At 59.0% G+C, this 17,453-nt stretch overlaps 2 protein-coding genes across 5 annotated transcripts in view; one reads left to right on the top strand and one right to left on the bottom strand.

Moving 5' to 3' along the window:
• Positions 1 to 10,341, top strand: part of ABL1 (ABL proto-oncogene 1, non-receptor tyrosine kinase) — a 137,341-nt gene extending 127,000 nt beyond the window's left edge. For 2 of the 4 annotated variants that reach the window (XM_059410524.1, XM_059410525.1), the window contains exon 11: positions 1,631 to 5,243. In XM_059410524.1, coding sequence (XP_059266507.1) covers positions 1,631 to 3,348 — 1,718 coding nt within the window. In that variant the 3' untranslated portion in view covers positions 3,349 to 5,243. Of the gene's footprint in view, positions 1 to 1,630; positions 5,244 to 8,960; positions 9,271 to 10,246 lie in introns of those variants that run through there. The other 2 variants (XR_009406228.1, XM_059410526.1) reach the window with 2 other exon arrangements.
• Positions 10,342 to 10,486: 145 nt separating this feature from the next.
• Positions 10,487 to 13,079, bottom strand: QRFP (pyroglutamylated RFamide peptide). Its single transcript, XM_059410527.1, has one exon. It carries the CDS (start codon positions 11,071 to 11,073, stop codon positions 10,663 to 10,665), a length of 411 nt encoding a protein of 136 aa, XP_059266510.1. The 5' UTR covers positions 11,074 to 13,079; the 3' UTR covers positions 10,487 to 10,662.
• Between the last annotated feature and the right edge of the window lie 4,374 nt (positions 13,080 to 17,453).

Genomic DNA, 17,453 nt, shown 5'->3' with positions numbered 1-17,453 from the left:
CCTAGCTGCTTGCGGGAGGTGGCAGCGGTGCCCAGGAGTCTCCGGGTGTCGGGAGGAGTAACCCCCGCCGGCACCAACCAGTGCTCCCGCAGCCCCCCGCGCCCTGCTGTCCTTTGAGTTCGGCTGCTCTGGTGCAGCAGCTGCTGCTCTCCCAGCAGAACCCTGGAAGCCGGGTTTGTGGAGGCTCCTGGGGGAAGCTCTCATGGTCCACTGATGAGTGAGTGGGGAGATGCAGGACAAAGCCAGAACAACGAGATATTTAGGCATAGCACGATTCCCAAATACTTCTTCTCGTGTACCCATATTAGTTAAAAAAAAAAAAAAAAAAAAGGTCACACATGAGTCTAGGTGTGTACGCGTACTATGCCCAGACATGTGTTTTATAAAATACAGCAGAAATGTACACTTAGAAGGTTTATGTTAAAAAATCCAAATTACAGAGTTTTCTTTCCACACCCCCGATTGTCTTGCTCACCCACTTTTGAAGTCTGTGGCCTATAGACTCTCCAGAAGCTCGGGCCTGTGTCCTTCTGTTAGTTGTCAGGATTTCAGGTAGCTGAGCAGAGGGGATGGGGAGAGGCCGCTGTGGGAACTTCAGGCTTATTAAAAGCCCAGTGATAAGCAATCATGTTCATTTATGCCCATCAGTATTCATCTGAGGGGTGTTTTGATATGTAATCTCGTGGTGAGCCGAGAGTGTCAGTTAGCTGTTCAGCATTGAACTAGAGCGGTGCATAATTCATTAGGATTTCACGTTCTTCAACTTCTTCCGCTGGATTAAAGTTTTGGAGGTCCGCAGCGTCCTCTGAGTCAGGTGTCCTGCGTGCCCCCTGGTGTTCTGACAGGCGCCCCCTTGTACCTCTGCTCCAGTTGTAGACGTCCTCTGTGCTGCTCTGGGCACTGACACAAAGCCGCTCCTCCCAGCTGCCCTCAGAGGGAGAAGTCTGTCATTCACCAGCCGGGAGCTTGGCAACACCAGAAAGATTTCTTGGGAGCTGTTATTCACGTATAAAGAATGCCCATTTTAAAATGTGTAAAGGTCACTCCTTCTTGTTCGCCAAGCATAGTAGCCCATTGTCAACGTGGTGCACGGCCCCTTCCCTTCGGACCTCACCTCCTAGGACCTCAAATGGCAGGCCCGAGAGGCCCGGGGCTTGACCCTTTGCTCAGCCCTGTCACGGTTTTTATGTGCTAGGGAATGGTACTGGGGGACTCTGTGCTGTCAAGGAAGCCCCGGGGCAGGGATGAGGGGCCCAGCTTTCTGTGCTGCTGTCCTTAGGGAAAAGAGACACTTTTCCTGAAGACATTAACAGTGGTGACAGCAGTCAGTGAGAGGCTACATGCCAGTAGCTGGGATGGACGCTTTACGCTCACTGAGTTACGTTCGCTCCGCGACACTGCGGGTGCGTTCTGTTCTCCATTTCATATGTGAGAGAGCTGAGGGTACACGCAGACGTGTCCCTGGCCCGGGCCAAGGCTGGGGAATGGCAGAGCCGGCGCTCACGTGCAGGCCTACCAGAGCCCAGATCCTTGGCGGCTGCTCTGTAGAGAACAGGGTCCAGCACCAGGTTCCCCTCAACAAAGAAGCCTCTGGTCTGGAGGCATTCAAACTCTCCCCGCTGTGTTTCAGAGCCTCTGGACCACGAGCCTCCTGTGTCTCCACTGCTCCCTCGAAAAGAACGAGGTCCCCAGGATGGCGGCCTCAATGAAGATGAGCGCCTTCTCCCCAAAGACAAAAAGACCAACTTGTTCAGTGCCTTGATCAAGAAGAAGAAGAAAACAGCCCCAACCCCCCCGAAACGCAGCAGCTCCTTCCGGGAGATGGACGGCCAGCCCGAGCGCAAGGCGACCAGCGAGGTAGAGGGCCGAGAAACCAGCAATGGGGCGCCAGTCCTCACACCCTCGGACGCCGCCGAGCCAGCCAAGTCCCCAAAACCCAGCAGCAGGGCTGGCGTCCCCAACGGAGCCTTCCGGGAGTCAGGAGGTGCAGGCTTCCGGTCTCCCCACCTGTGGAAAAAGTCCAGTACACTGACGAGCGGCCGCCTGGCAGCCAGCGAGGAGGAGAGCGGCAGCAGCGCCAGCAAGCGCTTCCTCAGGTCCTGCTCTGCCTCCTGCATGCCCCACGGGGCCAAGGACACAGAGTGGAGGTCTGTCACACTGCCACGCGATCTGCAGTCCACGGGGAGGCAGTTCGACTCGTCCACATTTGGAGGGCACAAAAGCGAGAAGCCAGCTCTGCCTCGGAAGCGGGCAAGTGAGAACAGGTCCGACCAGGTGACCAGAGGCACGGTGACTCCCCCACCCAGGCTGGTGAAGAAGACCGAGGACGCAGCGGATGAGGTCTTCAGAGACGCCGGGGAGGCCAGCCCGGGCTCCAGCCCGCCCAGTTTGACTCCAAAACTCCTCCGCAGGCAGGTCGCCGGGGCTTCTTCCTCTGGCCTTCCTCACAAGGACGAGGTCGGGAAGTCCGGTGCCTTGGGGACCATTGTCGCAGCTGAGCCGGTGCCTGCCACCAGCCGAGCAGGGCCAGGAGCATCTGGGGGGGCCGGCAAAGCCCCCACTGAGGAGCCCAGAGCGAGGAGGCACAAGCCCTCTTCCGAGTCCCCAGGGAGAGACAAGGGGAAGCTGTCCAAGCTCAAGCCCGTCCCGCCGCCCCCGCCACCGGCCTCCGCTGGGAAAGCCGGGAAGCCCTCTCAGAGCCAGAGCCAGGAAGCAGCGGGGGAGGCCGGCGCTGGTGGGAAAGCCAAAGCCGCGGCCATGGTTGTGGATGCTGTGAACAGTGACACCGTCAAGCCCGGGCCACTAGGAGAAGGCGTCAAAAAGCCTGGGCTTCCGTCCATGCCAAAGCCACAGTCGTCCAGCAAGCCGGCAGGGACCCCAACCAGCCCAGCTCCCGCCCCCTCCGCCTCGCCATCAGCATCTTCTGCCCTGGCCGGAGACCAGCCAGCCTCCACTGCCTTCATCCCGCTCATATCAACCCGTGTGTCTCTTCGGAAAACCCGCCAGCCTCCAGAGCGGATCGCCAGTGGCACCATCACCAAGGGCGTGGTCCTGGACGGCACGGAGGCTCTGTGCCTGGCCATCTCCAAGAACTCTGAGCAGATGGCCAGCCATAGCGCCGTGCTCGAAGCCGGCAAGAACCTCTACACGTTTTGCGTGAGCTATGTGGATTCCATCCAGCAAATGAGGAACAAGTTTGCCTTCCGCGAGGCCATCAACAAACTGGAGAATAATCTCCGGGAGCTTCAGATCTGCCCGGCGACAGCAGGCAGCGGCCCGGCGGCCACTCAGGACTTCAGCAAACTCCTCAGCTCCGTGAAAGAGATCAGTGACATCGTACAGAGGTAGCAGGAGCCAGGCGTCAGGGCAGCCGGAGCCACCGGCCGTGCCTAAGGGCTTCCCCACGCCTGCCATGGTGGCTGACACGAGACCCGTGAGTTGGGACGTTGGCCCAGGAGTGCCGTGCTGGACGGAGCCAAAGGTCACAGTGGAACACAGCCCTACTACCTATGTTTTGCGCCAGCTGTCCTCCTGCACTTTCCCCCTCCCCCGCCCGGGCTCCTCAGCCTCCTCTGTGCCGAGTTCTATCTGTGGAGTTCCTGCTCTGTGGACTTAAACTGAGCTCTTTGGGCCAGGTGGGAAAGCAGATGAGTATTTCTTTTTTTCTCCTCTGGCTCTGCCTTCTCCTCCATTTACCCCAAGAACGAGTACCCTGAACAGGAATCTTGTCACCAAGGCCTAGGAACTGTCCCCTCCACTTACCACTCGGAAGGAGCCTATGCATGCCTCTTACTGTGCCTCCTGCCCTGAAGACGCGTTTCCAGAACTCCATCCTGGAAAGTGCTGCTGGCTGGTCACTCTGTCCTCCGTTGCTGCCAGGCACTGGGGCCCTCACGTTTCCTCGTGTGAAGGTCACCTCTTGATTTGGGAGGGGGGCGTAAAACAGGGTGCTAACCAACCGGCCTTTGGGTCCCGGGACAGTGGGGAAGCTGAGGGGCCCGTGGTGTGGGCGACCGTCCTTGCCACCCATTCTCGGCGCCTTGCTGTCTTGTGACAGGCACTGCTCACCCAGGACGGAAAGCTGGAGTCTTAGTAGCAGGGTCTCAGTCCAGAGTACCAGCGTACGGGAGGCAGGACGGATGGCCATCGGGGTAAACAGCTGGTGCCCGGGTGGCCTGGGGCTGGGCCTAGGGAGGCCTGCTTTGGGCCCAGGACACCTTCCTTTCAGGTTTCCAGGTGCCCAGAAGCAGCACTGGGTCTTGATTTCTGACCAGTGTCGTCCTGCTCCCTTCTACTCCTCTGCATGCAGAGCTCTTTTCCTGTGCAACAAGCCAGTCCTTAGTTGTCTGGAGTTCTGGAAGGATTTTGTGGCTCCACCCTCAGCCCAGCCCCCTGTGGTACAGCAGGACCTGCCGTCGGCCACCAGCACCTGGGAGGAAAAGACTGTGGAGCCAAAAGCCCCTTTTGGCCGTGCACGAAGGGGCAGACGTCCCGTTGAATCGCCATGAGCAACACGTAGCCCCCCTTTCTGCTGGGGTTATCAGGCATGAAGACCGCGAACAAATGAAGCCCCAGAATGTGTCTCGAAGAACAGGCCTTTGTCTACTCTCCCCAGGCGGCCCCGGACCAGGCTCGTGGGGCAGAAGCCCGGGCCGTCTTGAGCTTGACCTGGAGCAGCTACTGAAGAGTGGGCAGGCACCTGCCTGGGCCTCTCAGCAGGCCCAGGAGGAAGAACCACCTCGCACCCCCAGGGGTGCGCACCTCCTCGCACCGTGACCGCACACGGGCCCCATTTTTATGCTCCTCACCTAGACTTGTAGTTTATTTCCCTGGTAGAGACTGTTTCGTTTGGATCAACTTCCGCTGTCCTCACAGCGCGTCACCTCTTCGCCCCCCCAGCCTCCCGTGTTGCACACACTGGGGGAGGCGCTCGAACACCACCAGCGGCCTTTCGGACAAAGCAGAACGGACCCCCTGGGTTCCCTCAACTGCGTGTTTCCATGAGGTACTGGCCTCTTTGTTCACATGATTTGCCACTATATTTTACATTTATACGTTGATATTACACTCTTTTATAAATGACATGTAAATAGTTTTCCACTATTCTCTCTTCTCAAATGCTTCTAGTTGTCTTTTTTTTTTTTTGTCGCATACATTTTGTTTCTGTATATGATTCTGTGGTTTTTGAATCCACATCTTTCTGTAGTATTTTTTAAATAAATGTTTACAACATTAGAACTCGGGCAGATTGCTCTGGTCTGTACTTTCTCCTTGTTGTTCTGAGCCGTGGTGTGCGTGTGGTGGGGGGGCCGGGGTCCCTGTTTCCCTGCAGGGGGACCGGAGGCTGGGCGGCGGGGCCGCAGCACGAATCTCGCATCTTCCTCCGCCTCCCGAGAGCAGTCTCCTTGCCCTGGTCTCAGGCCCTTCTTGTGCTCTTGACACCGATTCTGCCGGCAGCCCTGGGAGTGGGCTCTGCCACCGGGGGGGGGGGGGGGCCACATCTGACTGATGTGGGAAAGGAAGAGTCCAAGGGCTGTGCCCGCTGTCAGGCTGTCACAGCATCACTGAAGTGGGGAGGCGGCATCCCGGACTCCGTTGGGCCGGAAGCCTTAGTCCCTCCACAGGTGTGCTTTCCTGCGCTCCCCGCTCCCCACCCCCCACCCCGGCCCCGAAGCACCCCTTGCTCGCTGCGGTCCACGCACCCCGGGTCTTATTTCTCTGCGTACAGGAGGAGGGGTGGGGATGCTGGCCTCAGGGTGATGGAAATGCCACCCGGCGGGCCGTGTCCTCTCCCAGCCCCCCACCGAGGGGACTGAGGGGGGTCCGTGAGGCCATTTTCCCCATCGGGGCCTCCATTTAGCACCAGCTGACAGCTTGGAAAGTGGAAGTCAGGGAAGTAAGTCGCGCTGTGTGATAATGATACTTATTAGGCGGCAGACTTGTCAGAGGATCCAGATCTGCTCAGCAAAGCATGGTGAGAAGCACGGCTCAGTGGGAGCTCAGCGCGGCGGCGCAGCCCGTCAGGCAGGGGAGGTGAGGTCGCAGCCCCGGGCTGGGTGCTGGGACCTCGCGGAGCACGCGCGCCGAGGGGCTGCAAGGCCTTCTCCCTGTTAACCGGGTCAGGGGCGTCACCTCAAGGGACAACTCTTGAGTTGGAAAGAAGACGCAGAGTGACTACGATGACAGCCACCACCGATGGCTGCTCCCTCCGTGCCAGACATAGGCCGGTCCCGGAGACTTCACGGCACCTCCTGGGCAGAGCGTGTTACCCCATTTTCTTGACACCCAGCCGTGAGGTTACGGGTTGTCATGGCTTGGGCATGGTGGCATGTGCCAGTCACCGTGGCAGCTGTGCCCATGGGAAATACGCGTCTTCTCTCAGTCAGGAATTTTGCGTGTGCTGCTCATGCTTCCGAAACTTTCTTGGGTCTGGCTGTTCTGGAACAGCGGTTCGCCACTTGGGTAGGCCACAGAAGCCCTGGAGAACTTGGCGCACCTGGCTGCGGCCCCAGGAGAGAGCACAGAGGTGCATACGTGGCCTTCCGAGCCTTGTGAGGCCTGCCCTCGAGGTCCAGAGCCGGGGAGCGGGGTCAGGCCTGCCATCTGGGCTAGCAGCTGCTGTCACTGTCGTCAGAATGAAACACAAGCCAAAATGTCCGAATGGGAGCGAGCAAGCACCAACAGAGCGCGGAGCGCAAACAGCCAGGAGGAGCGCCGCGTGGCAGGTGCCTGCAGGGTGGGGTAGGGCGAGCAGTGGAGACAGACGAACTCATCACAGCCCGGTGTCCATAAGCCTCGCCAGTGCATCGTGAGCAGGAGCAGCCAGACAGTTGGTAGTGCTGCCAGAAGCTTCCATCTATTTAAAGCAGCACATTGGTCTGTGGTTTGGTGTTGGAAGTCAGGACGTAGGGTCATGCCTGGTTGGGGCGCAGGGGAGCTCGGGGGAGCAGATGGTGCTCCGTTTCCTAGTCTCGGTCACACTGACTGACGGGTGTATCACTTGGGGACAGTTTACTGAACTGGACACTCAGAACTGGAGCACATTCTCCAAGTGTGTCAGATTTCAATGAGAGGTGTTTGCTTGTATTCGTTAGAGAGCGAGCGAGAGCCTGAGCAAGGAGGGGGAGGAACAAAAGGAGAAGCAGACTCCCCGCTGAGCACAGAGCCTGACGCAGGACTCGACTCCGGGACCCCAAGATCATGACCTGAGCCGAAGGCAGATGCTTAACCGACGGAGCCATCCAGGCGCCCCTCAGTGAGCATTTTCTTAAAATTACAGCTCATATGCAGAAGCTGTGCACTACAGATGTGCTTTGTGTGACCACCTGAAACCCTCTGTTTCTTTAATGAGGGAGGTTCTGTCCCTGTCCTCATTTAACATGCCAGGAAGCTGAGACTCAGAGATGTGAGGCAGCTTGCCCGAGGTCACACATGCCACCATACGCCGGCTGTGCCGGACCAACTTGTCGGCAGTGCAGATGGCCCCAGCATGACCAGCAGAGCTTGCTCCAGAGTCCGGCTCCTCCCTCTATCATGGAGTAGAAGAAGTCAAGACTTAGAGACAGCCCAGCTTCGCCGGTGTCAGGATTTGCTGCAAGAGATCCCAGATTGAGTGTCCTGAGGAGTCGATTTTTAAATGTTCTTGGCACAAGAGGCACCCGGTGGGACAACACTGAGCAACCGTTGTGACTGTCCCACCCTCTTGGGCGGGACCCCAGCCCCCTGCCTGGAGGGTGACAGCATCTTTTTCTGGGTTGGGGTCTTGAGTGGACTCAGTCATCCAGTGTCTCCAGCCCCGGGACAAGGGACGAGCTGGTGGCTTGTTTACTAGGACAGCTGCTAGGTGACTTGCTGCCCCATGAGCCTTTCTTTCTTACACGTTTTTAGGAATATTTCAAACACATGGGAAAATTCAAGCAAAAACATTCCCCGGCAGTTTAATAGCTAAATAGCTTTTAGATCTGCACCCCAAGAGGAAGGCTTTTGTGTGTGTCTTGTGTCAACAGTGAAAGGGTGCAGACAGCTCTCCGGCGCCTGGACTGGGGGAGACAGCATTGCCACGCCAGGTGGGGTGAACCCAGACTGCCCAGGGGAGCTTAATCTGTGCTGGCCAAGTCAAGGTTTTCCGAGGAGACTCACCTTCCCTAATCTAGAAGGTGATCTTACCCACCAAGAGGGTGCGGGGATGGCATGACAGGCCCCCAAACCTCAAGCAAGCCTCGCTGGGGTCAAGCGAGGGTTAAAGAGGCGAGGTAGCCAGGTACAGCAGGAAGGACTTAACAGAGCAATGCCCTTAACAGTTCGATCGTTTGGATTTTCAGGGTTATTGAGCTCGAATGTACAAGCAACTGGAAGGAATAACTTAGTCGTTGATTGCTGCTGAATGATGAAAGTCTAATGACAGGATAGCCACTCTCCTGAAGGCCCAACCCCCTGCTTTATCTCTGATTTCTCTGAGGTTAATCTCATCCTACGAAATTAGAAACCAGCCAGTATGTCCCCAAAGTGTGTGTAAACACGTGCGGGAGCATCTCAGCCTCGGTGACCTCCAAGTTCTTGTAATCGGTGACCACAGAGGCGGCTCCTTTTGTTCTAAGAGGAGAAATGGGCAGGTGAGGCTCACCCGGGGACCCGGCTGCAGAGCGTCCCTCTGCCCTTGGCCTTTGGTGTGTCCTGTCTCGCCTGGTCTTTCCACGAGCCCGTTCTCTGGCTTCTCTCTATATGAATGAGCAGAGGGCGGAGTGATCCAGCTTGCGGTCCCCACCCCCAATGCCCTGCCCCCCTCCCAACAAAGTGGAGGTGAGCACAGCCGGGTGAGAGCCTGAGCTAGGATCGCACTTCCTTCACTTGGCCACTTTCTTCACAGCTGGAGCTGCCCTTTGTGGACACGCTGGGACTCATTTTCTTGAGGTTTGCCCTCTGTGGCTTGAGGGCTGAGTTTCTGCCTCTTTTATCAACAGACGAAGACCCTGGGATGTGTTCTGTCCCCATCAGACTGTCACAATAGCAGGAGGCATCCTGGCTCATCCCTTCCCTGGATGGAGATGGAGGCCAAAGAGTATGATGACATGCCTACCAGGCTCGGTGTCGCTGTCTGGCCCCTCTCCCGGTGGGGCCCGTGTGCCCAGGCGTGGGGCAGAAGCAGTGAGGAGCTCCGGGAGAAGGCAGCTCGCTTTAACATGAGGTGATGTTCTGATTCCTGTCTTCCCGGCCCGTTCTACCACCCAATTTCCGCACTCCCAGTCAGCTTGGCTCTTTTGTAGCTCCGATCTGTCACCCCTTAATAAAGTGGCTTTCTGGCTGCCGGGGATTGAGAGCTGCTACCGGGGAAGGTAAGTCACTAATAGAATGGAAAACACTGTGAAATGCTCCAAGGTGCCAAGCTGGGCCCAACCCAGTGTGGTTCTAAAAGGCTAATAAAAATCCACCAATTAATTGTGACAGCTCAATGGAAAATTATTCAATTGTGAACAGGGCCAAGCAGCAGCTTGAAGGAAGGAGGGGAGATGTTGCTATAGTAACATCAATCCAGGTTCTCATCTCAGCGGTGGGAGCCAGCCTGGGAGTGAGCAGCATCCGACCGCCGTAGCCGACACAGGGCGGGATGCGGGACACGGCAGAGCAGCGCCCGAAAGAGATGCTCTTCCTTGCCCCGGGCTTGCAGCCTCTCCAGGCTGAGCGCTGGCCTCCCCTGGGGTGGGGAAGTTGTTTTCAGAATGCTCTTTGCTTTGAGAAAACCAGGGAAGGAACCATCGAGTGCAGGAGGAAAATGCACCCCGTATTGTGTTTCCCTCTACCCTTCACCGTGGGTATTTTACCAACTGCCAATTAAGGGGCTGCCGGGACAGGTGTGGATACAGGCAGCACGAGCTCCATCTCCCCGGAGCGGAGGCAGTGGCAGCTCAGGAAAACAGAACTGCTGGGGCCCAGAGGACCTGTAGGCAAGAGCCAGGTGGGCCTTCCATTGTGGTTTTGCAGTTACAACTTTTATTTCAAAAGATACACACAACACATTCATATTCCGAACATTTGAAAGGCAACCTTGCTCCAGCAAAATGAATCCCTTCCTTGCTCGTCTCCCGCTAGACTGCAGGCTCCGCACACACGGCGCCACCGAGGACAGTTACCAGAAGGGAACGGGCAGCCGGTTCCGAATGACATCTCGACACCGCAGTGGGGTTTTCTTGCCAGAGGGATCTTGTGTTAACGGGATGGGGAACAAGATTTTTTTTTCTTTAACTTTCAGAACCATCCTCTCTACCCGGTGGGACGCGTTCACTCCGAGTTGCACTGTGGATGTCAGCGGCAGGCGTCCCCGTGGAGGCTGTCAAAACTTGGATTACCCACTGCCATCAGCAGCCCCCTGCCTTCAGCCTGGAGCCCACACCGCTGGCCCTGCCTGTCCACATTCACGGCCCTGGGAAGGGGGCGGGGACAGCTACCCCAGGGCCACGCTTCCTTCTTCCCAGGGGTGCAGCTTGCTTTGGGCCACCTCCTTTTGGATCCCATCCGGTCTTTTCCTCGGTGCCCACTAAGTGATCCTACTGCTAAGAACTCATGACAGGCATCCCCTTGCCTTCTTAGTATCCTGATCTTTCGGGCTCAAGGAGAAGACAGGAGGGGGAGTGGTAGCCGGGAGGGTCCACGGACGCCCCGGCCCCCTCACCGCCGGCCAAAGCGGAAGCTGAAGCCGCCTTTTTTCCTGCTGTAACTGCTGAGCTCCTCGGCCAGGGTCCCTAAAGGGCCGCTGGCCTTCTCGCCGTCTGCGGGGAGGAAGCCAGTAGCCTTGCTGCCATCATCCTGCCTCCCGAACCGGAACGTGAAGCCAGGGCGCCGTTGGCCCGACACCTGCAGCTCCTTGGCCATGACCAGCAGGCCGTGTGGCTGTGGGGCCCCCGGCCAGCCAGGGGAGCCCCGTGGGGGGAGCATGCGGTATCCCCCGGGCAGGTCGGCCCAGCTCATTCCGCCTCTGACACCTCCCACGGTGGCAGCGGGCTCTTCTCTGTCCAAGAGAGGAAGGCAGGCACCCAGCGGCAGGAGGAGGAGGCACGGCAGGGCGCGTGGGCTTATCATCTGGGCCGGAGGAAGAAGAGAGGAAGTTACCGGCTGCACGCGTGGGCCTTACGTGACAACTTGTCAACAGTGTTTCCCGGGGCCTGGACAGCCATCAAAGGCTGGTGGCTCCGCAGAGCAAGCAGCTTGAGGAAGTGTCACTATGCTGGGGGTCAGGCCTTTATTAGCAGGCTCAGGAGTGATTGCACCAATTAGGCTGATTCTCCTCTCCTGCAGTCCCTGCATCTGAGGGCCTTGGCAGCTTAGCATTCAAATACCCCCGCTGCTGGGACAGCGGACGGCCGCGCACCGTGTGCCGGCAGCCCCCGAGTGCCATGCCATGCAGATTGGAGCTCGTTCTCTTTTATTTTAACTGTTGACTCTTGGGCCATATCGTTTCAGAGCCACAGGGCAGAAAATTCATAGCCTCAGTCTTGGTTTCCAACTTGATCATAAATGGGTCTGGCTAAACTGTGCTGCCGGGACACTCAGCTCATGTCCCTCTAACATGGAAAGGAGTTGCGTCCAGGCCTAACTCAGACACCCACCGGGGAACGAGCATGTGGACGTGGCGGGGCTGCCGAGGTTCCCTACGAGCTCCGTCTGTGTGTGCGGCTGCGAGTCCTCTTTACAATAAGCTTCGTTTTTAGGCCCTGTTCATCCCAGGTCTTCAGGCACGAAGACTGTCAGGAAGGCTAAGAGGTGGTGCCTGGGCCACACAGCGGGCAATGGAGGCCTGAGATTTGGGATTCTAACGGCCAGACAGCATCTTGGTGTGCCAGGCCCGTGGGCAGAGCTTCCTGGCCCCCTCCCGCACTGTCCTCACAGCCCTGGTGCAGGGCGGTCTTCCCCTCTTCTGCGGGGGAGGCCGTCCGCGAACAGGGCACTTGCCCAGCGTCTCACAGCGAGCGTTACAAGAGACAGCTGGGGTATATGCCCGGGTCTAAGTGACTCAGAATCGCTCCGCTACCCCACAGATGGCGGTCCGGGGGGATTCGGAACAGAAATAGAGCTTCCCCAAATGCCCCGGCTTTGACAAAAACTGCTCATTCCCTCTGAAAGGAAGCCTTTTTGGTAATGACCATGGTGAGTCGGAGCCGGCTGTTCTGAGGAGCAGCTCTGAGCCTGAAAGAAAGAGCTGGTTCTGGAGAAGAAGCCTGGGATCCCCAGAGCTCTTTCCAGAAATGGCTCCCTTGAAGACATTTCAAAGTGAACCCAGCCAGAAGGCTTTAAAAAAATCATAAAAGCCGCCCTCCTCCCTACGTAAATCCAGCCTCCTAACTTCCATCACCTCATCCCCCGGGGCTGGAGCCACGTCTGGCCCAAGGCGGGGAAGACTCTCCATCAGGGCCCGGGGGAAACGGGGCGCTTTCCACCTGGTGGGCGACTCCACCTGCGGATGGCCTCTGGGGCTTGAGAAAAGGTGTACTGACGCGTAGAGGAAGTGGCTCCTGTCCCCTTTTGGGGGTTCATGGACCCTTCAAGAACATGGGGGAAGCTTGGGACCCTCACCACCAAAAATTGGACCCCAGCATAAGTTGGCGCGTCAGGCCCCAGCATTCAGGACATGGCAGGAGAGGCACACAAGGGAAGACCAGGGCGGAACCCTTGAGGGTTCCTGCTGGGGATGGAGCGGCTGGACTCACCGTGCTGCGCACCTGCTCCCCGGGAAGGCTGCTGGGCAGGGTCCTCTGGGAGGTGTCTTGGCTGGGCGGTGTGGTTCCTGGCTTCTCCCGGCTTTATATAGGGCCCTGGGTGGATTGCCGCTGCCCTCTGATTGCTGCACATTCCTGACCCTGGGATTCCATTGGGGACGCCGGTGGTGAAGGACGGGGCGGTGCGGACTGTGTTGATAAAAGACCCAACACAGACAGGATGTGGTCTGATGAGTGGAGCAGAGGGGGCTGCCCTTTACCCAGAGGCCGCCTCACTTGGAGGAGAGCGGGTAGCGTCATTAAATCGTGGGCACAGACCCTTAAGTCCTTTGGAAGAGTTGTGCATGGCACGACCCCCCCAGTCCTAGCAGCGCTGCCTCACTCTTTGGAGAAGTGGGGGCCGTGTCCACGGCTCACCCAGCCCTGCCCCGCCAGCACAGCCGTTCCCGTGGGCTCGGGAAGTCAGACACCTGGGAAGCCGGCAGCTGCCTCTCACTCCCTCACTCCGCTCTGCGGGAAGTTGTGTCAGGCGCCGTGTTTCGCCAGCTCTGGAGCCTGGCCGGGGACTGAGGGGGGCAGCAGGACGGCGGCTTCACCCTGCTGCCCCACTCATGGACATGGGAGGGGTTCGGAGCCCCTGGCCCGGCCGATCCCCTCTCAAGCCCACGCCCCCTGGACCACAGTCGATGTGTTCCTTCGGATGGAAGGCTGGGCTTTCCCACCGCAACCCCCGTGCCTGCCCGGGTGCCTGACACCCATTTGGGAAAGGAAGGACACACCTGCAAAATGTTTTCAAAACTCGCTGACCCTCCGCTGGGTGGGTGACCGCGCCTCGCTTTCGGAACTAATGTTGCGAGGGCTTTGTGCCGTGGGGACGGGCGGTGGAGAGGAAGCTGTCCGCCCAGAGTGGGATTTGGCAAAGGTTGGGAGAGGACGGTCATGGTCATGGCTCCGGCTCTTCCCACAGCTGGAGCCACGATGGAGGCCGCCAGCATCCATCACGCCCCGGGCATTTCTCCCCAGGACAACTTACGCCGCAGTGGGGAGCGTCACGCGGTGCCACCTGCACGGCCTGCCCGCAGTGATCTCAGGTGCTCACCCCATGGTTACTCTGCCTGCCTCATGGAGCGACCCCGGGGTCTGCTCCCGGTACGAGGATCTGCATGGCTGAGCCAGGGCTAGGTGCCCGGTAGGGGCGAGTGCCCTGCGGAGTACGCTCCCAGCCCCGGCGGAGGTAGGAGGCAGGCGCCCATCGCAGGGGGACGCATCTGTCTGGGTACCAGCGCCCTGGCTAGTCCGGCAGCCTGCAGCCCCAGGAGCCTCTCCCCGTCCTGTCCCCCCACCCCACTGCCTGTGCCTGGGACGGGCACCCGTGGGGAGACCAGCCCAGCCAGGTCCCCAGACTCTACTACTCGCTTGGCCTCGATTTCCCCTCTCCTGAGAGCGAGCAGGGCAGTGAGGGGTGCAGGTGCCAGGTGAGGCTGGGGACGAAGCACAGAGGGTTCCCCTAGTCCCGGGGGGCCCTCGCCCAGTGGACTATCACCTCAGCCTGTGCAGTGCTGAGGGTGCGGAGAGTCACCCCACCATCACACGCGAATGGAGATGGTCTCATGGGCACTACTTCTCCCCTGTAGACCCGAGAAGGGCGAGAGGCTATCCCCCTGCAGGGGGAGGGGCAGGACTGGGACCCAGCGGGTCAGAGCCCTTGGCTGTGCAGGAGCAGGCCCAGCCCCCATCCTGAACCCTCTCCAGGCCCATCTGCAGCAGGAGCATGGCTCAGCTTTGGACCTGTCCCCTCTCCCCAGGCAGGTGTTGGGGGAAGGGGCACCCCTGTGCCGACCAGAATAGGTGCAGAGCCGCCTCCATCCCCAGGGCGGGGGTGCCTCTGAGGGGCTGGTGTGTGTGTGTGTGTGTGTGTGTGTGAGACGGGGGGCGCGGGGTCACTTTATCTCCCAGCCAGTGCAGGTCTGGGGTGACTCTGGGTGATGGGATGTGCCTCAGTCCCCTTGGGTGTCAAATGAGAGGTTCTGGTTCCTGAGCTGTGCTCTGTGAAATTTCTTGGGGACAGCTGTGGCGAGTGGGAAGGGCAGGCGTGGGGTCGAGCCCTGAGGGCCACCCCAGACCCCCCCGGGAGAGAAGCTCCACTTGGGGGTTTGACACACCGAGCTCCGAGGTTCTGCTGTGAGAACTACCACTGCCCCAGGGCCCGTTCAGAACTGGAGGCCACAGAAAGTCCCGAGTGTTGGAGCCTGGGCTGGGCGTGGGGGCAAGGTTGGGGGCGAATAGCCCACAGATTCCTCAGCCCCGAGCCATCCTGTCCTCAGGCAGCAGTGCCTGGAGTCAAGTCTGATGTTGGATTTGGTGCCAAACTTCCCAACTCCTGGGCCTCGCCAGGTGTCCCCAGAACAGCTGGCCCAAAAGATTGTTGGTTGGTTTGTTTGTTTTAAGAGTTATTTATTTATTTATTTAGAGCAGGTGCGTAAGGGGTGGGGGACAGAGAGAGAATCTCAAGCGGACACCACACCCAGCTCGGGGGCTCGATCCCAGGACCCTGGATCATGACTTGAGCCGAAACCAAGAGACGGACGCTCAACCGACTGAGTCACCCAGGCACCCCCGAAAGATCGTTTTTAAGTGTACTTCCTGGGCTCCCTCTAGGGAACGAGAAGTGGGAGAGGGGACAAGTCTGGGCCCCCAGAGCAGTGGCTGGGCGGGCTCTGGGCTGTAGGAAGGTCATGGATGGCTCAGGCCGTGCCGGTGAGAGGGCTCCGCTTCCCACAGCAGAGGCTTTTCTCAGGGGCAGAGTAAATGGGGTGGGGGTTGCCGCAAGGTCCTGCTTTCCGACACCAGAGAGAGATTCCCTGGGAAACTGCCCTAAACGTCAGGGCGGAGTCCCAGGATGTCCAACCAGACTAGCAGCCCCCACCGCCCTTGCTTCTCTGTGTGGGGCTGTGACTTTGCAAGAGTGGGGACCTGTTGGGGTGACACAGCGCGGCTGTGGAAAGCCCACGCCCCTCACGGGGCTCTTGGACCCCCCACTCCTCTCCTACGACCTTTTAACCACACGTGAGGACCCAGAACTAGGCACCATCTCTGGTTACACACCAGCAGTCTTGGGGCCAGTCACTCTCAGAGCCTCCGTTTCTCCATAGGCCTGGGGATGGCAGGGGTGCCCACATCACAGCGGGTGCTGCGAGCTACTGGGTAAAAGCTGGGTCCGGTGCAGTACTCACTCCACCAGTGCTGGCTGCTCCCGGTGTTCCAGAGAGCCCAGGCAGTGCCCTCTTCATATGCGTGGGCCCAGGGTCTGTTGTTCCCTGCCAGACTCCCGGAGCTGCCAGCTGAACCCCCCCCACCACCCCCCAAAGCCTCAGGCAGCCTCTTCCCATGCCGTAGGACGCGCTGTTTATGGCTGAAACACAACCACCCTCGTCAGCTGTGAAAACCTGTGGGGCTGAGTTCACGGAATCTTTCCAACTGGTCCCATGAGCTGAGGCAGAGCAGCTTCCCCCTGAGGGTCCCCCGGCAGGTTTGGTGTCTGAGGGGCCTGGCTGGACCCCTGGAGCAGGTGTGGCCCGTGGTGGCCACGATCACTGCAGTGACGTCCCACGGACCTGACAGGGAGCTGGCAGGACCTCATGCCTGTCAGCCAGGAACACTGGGGCAGGGCGTCGTGCTCTGTGAACAGTCTGGAAACTTCCAGCCGCTGGGACAGAGCCCTCTGTCTACCGCATGGCTGGGAGCGCAGACACCCTCCAGCTGCCTCCTTGGTGGGCCTGAGGGGGACTCTGGCACAGCCATACCCCATGGGCCCCCCACTGGCCCTCTGATGGGGGCTTTGGTGAAATAAACCCGGGGGTGGTTTTGTCAAGCTTCTCAGTGGTTTTGTGAATGAACAGCCATTGGGGGCTGTTGTTTTTTGTTTGTTTTTTAATTTATTTATTTGACAGAGATCACAAGTAGGCAGAGAGGCAGGCAGAGAGAGGGGGAAGCAGGCTCCCCGCTGAGCAGAGAGCCCGATGCGGGGCTCGATCCCAGGACCCTGGGATCATGACCTGAGCCAAAGGCAGAGGCTTTAACCCACTGAGCCACCCAGGCACCCCAGGGGCTGTTTTTATTTTTTTTTTTTAAGATTTTATTTTATTTATTTGACAGAGAGAAATCACAAGTAGATGGAGAGGCAGGCAGAGAGAGAGAGGAGGAAGCAGGCTCCCTGCCAAGCAGAGAGCCCGATGCGGGACTCGATCCCAGGACCCTGAGATCATGACCTGAGCCGAAGGCAGCGGCTTAACCCACTGAGCCACCCAGGCGCCCCAACCCCAGGGGCTGTTTTTAATAAAGTCTCAGCTCCTCAGGACTCCAGCCCCAGGAGAGATCCTGGTTGAGGAGGGCGGATGCACAGGGTCCTCCCCTGAGGCCCAGCCCCAGGAGGATGTCCCCACTGGGTGCAGCTAGGGGCAGGGCCAGGCCTCACCTCCCCAGCCGCTGACCGGCTGTGCCGATGCTGCTGCGAAGGATCTACCTCAGCCTCGGCAGGGCACGGAGTTCTCCGGGAAACACTGTTTCTGCGATAGAAATCAAGACGGGAGCGGCAAGGCAGTCCTGGGAAATGGTGCGGGAGGCCGTCGCGGAGCCCGCCTGCGCTGGATGTGGGGCACCAAGAGAGGTCAGAGGCGGAGGCCCCAGCCGAGTCACCACGAGATTTTATTAGGGACAGGAGCACACAGGACACCACCGAGACCAGCT

The sequence above is a fragment of the Mustela nigripes genome, chromosome 9, assembly GCF_022355385.1.
Source record: "Mustela nigripes isolate SB6536 chromosome 9, MUSNIG.SB6536, whole genome shotgun sequence".
NCBI classification, from domain to species: domain Eukaryota; kingdom Metazoa; phylum Chordata; class Mammalia; order Carnivora; family Mustelidae; genus Mustela; species Mustela nigripes.
Note: the sequence above shows the minus strand (reverse complement) of the source record. Positions and strands in the feature narration are given on the sequence as shown.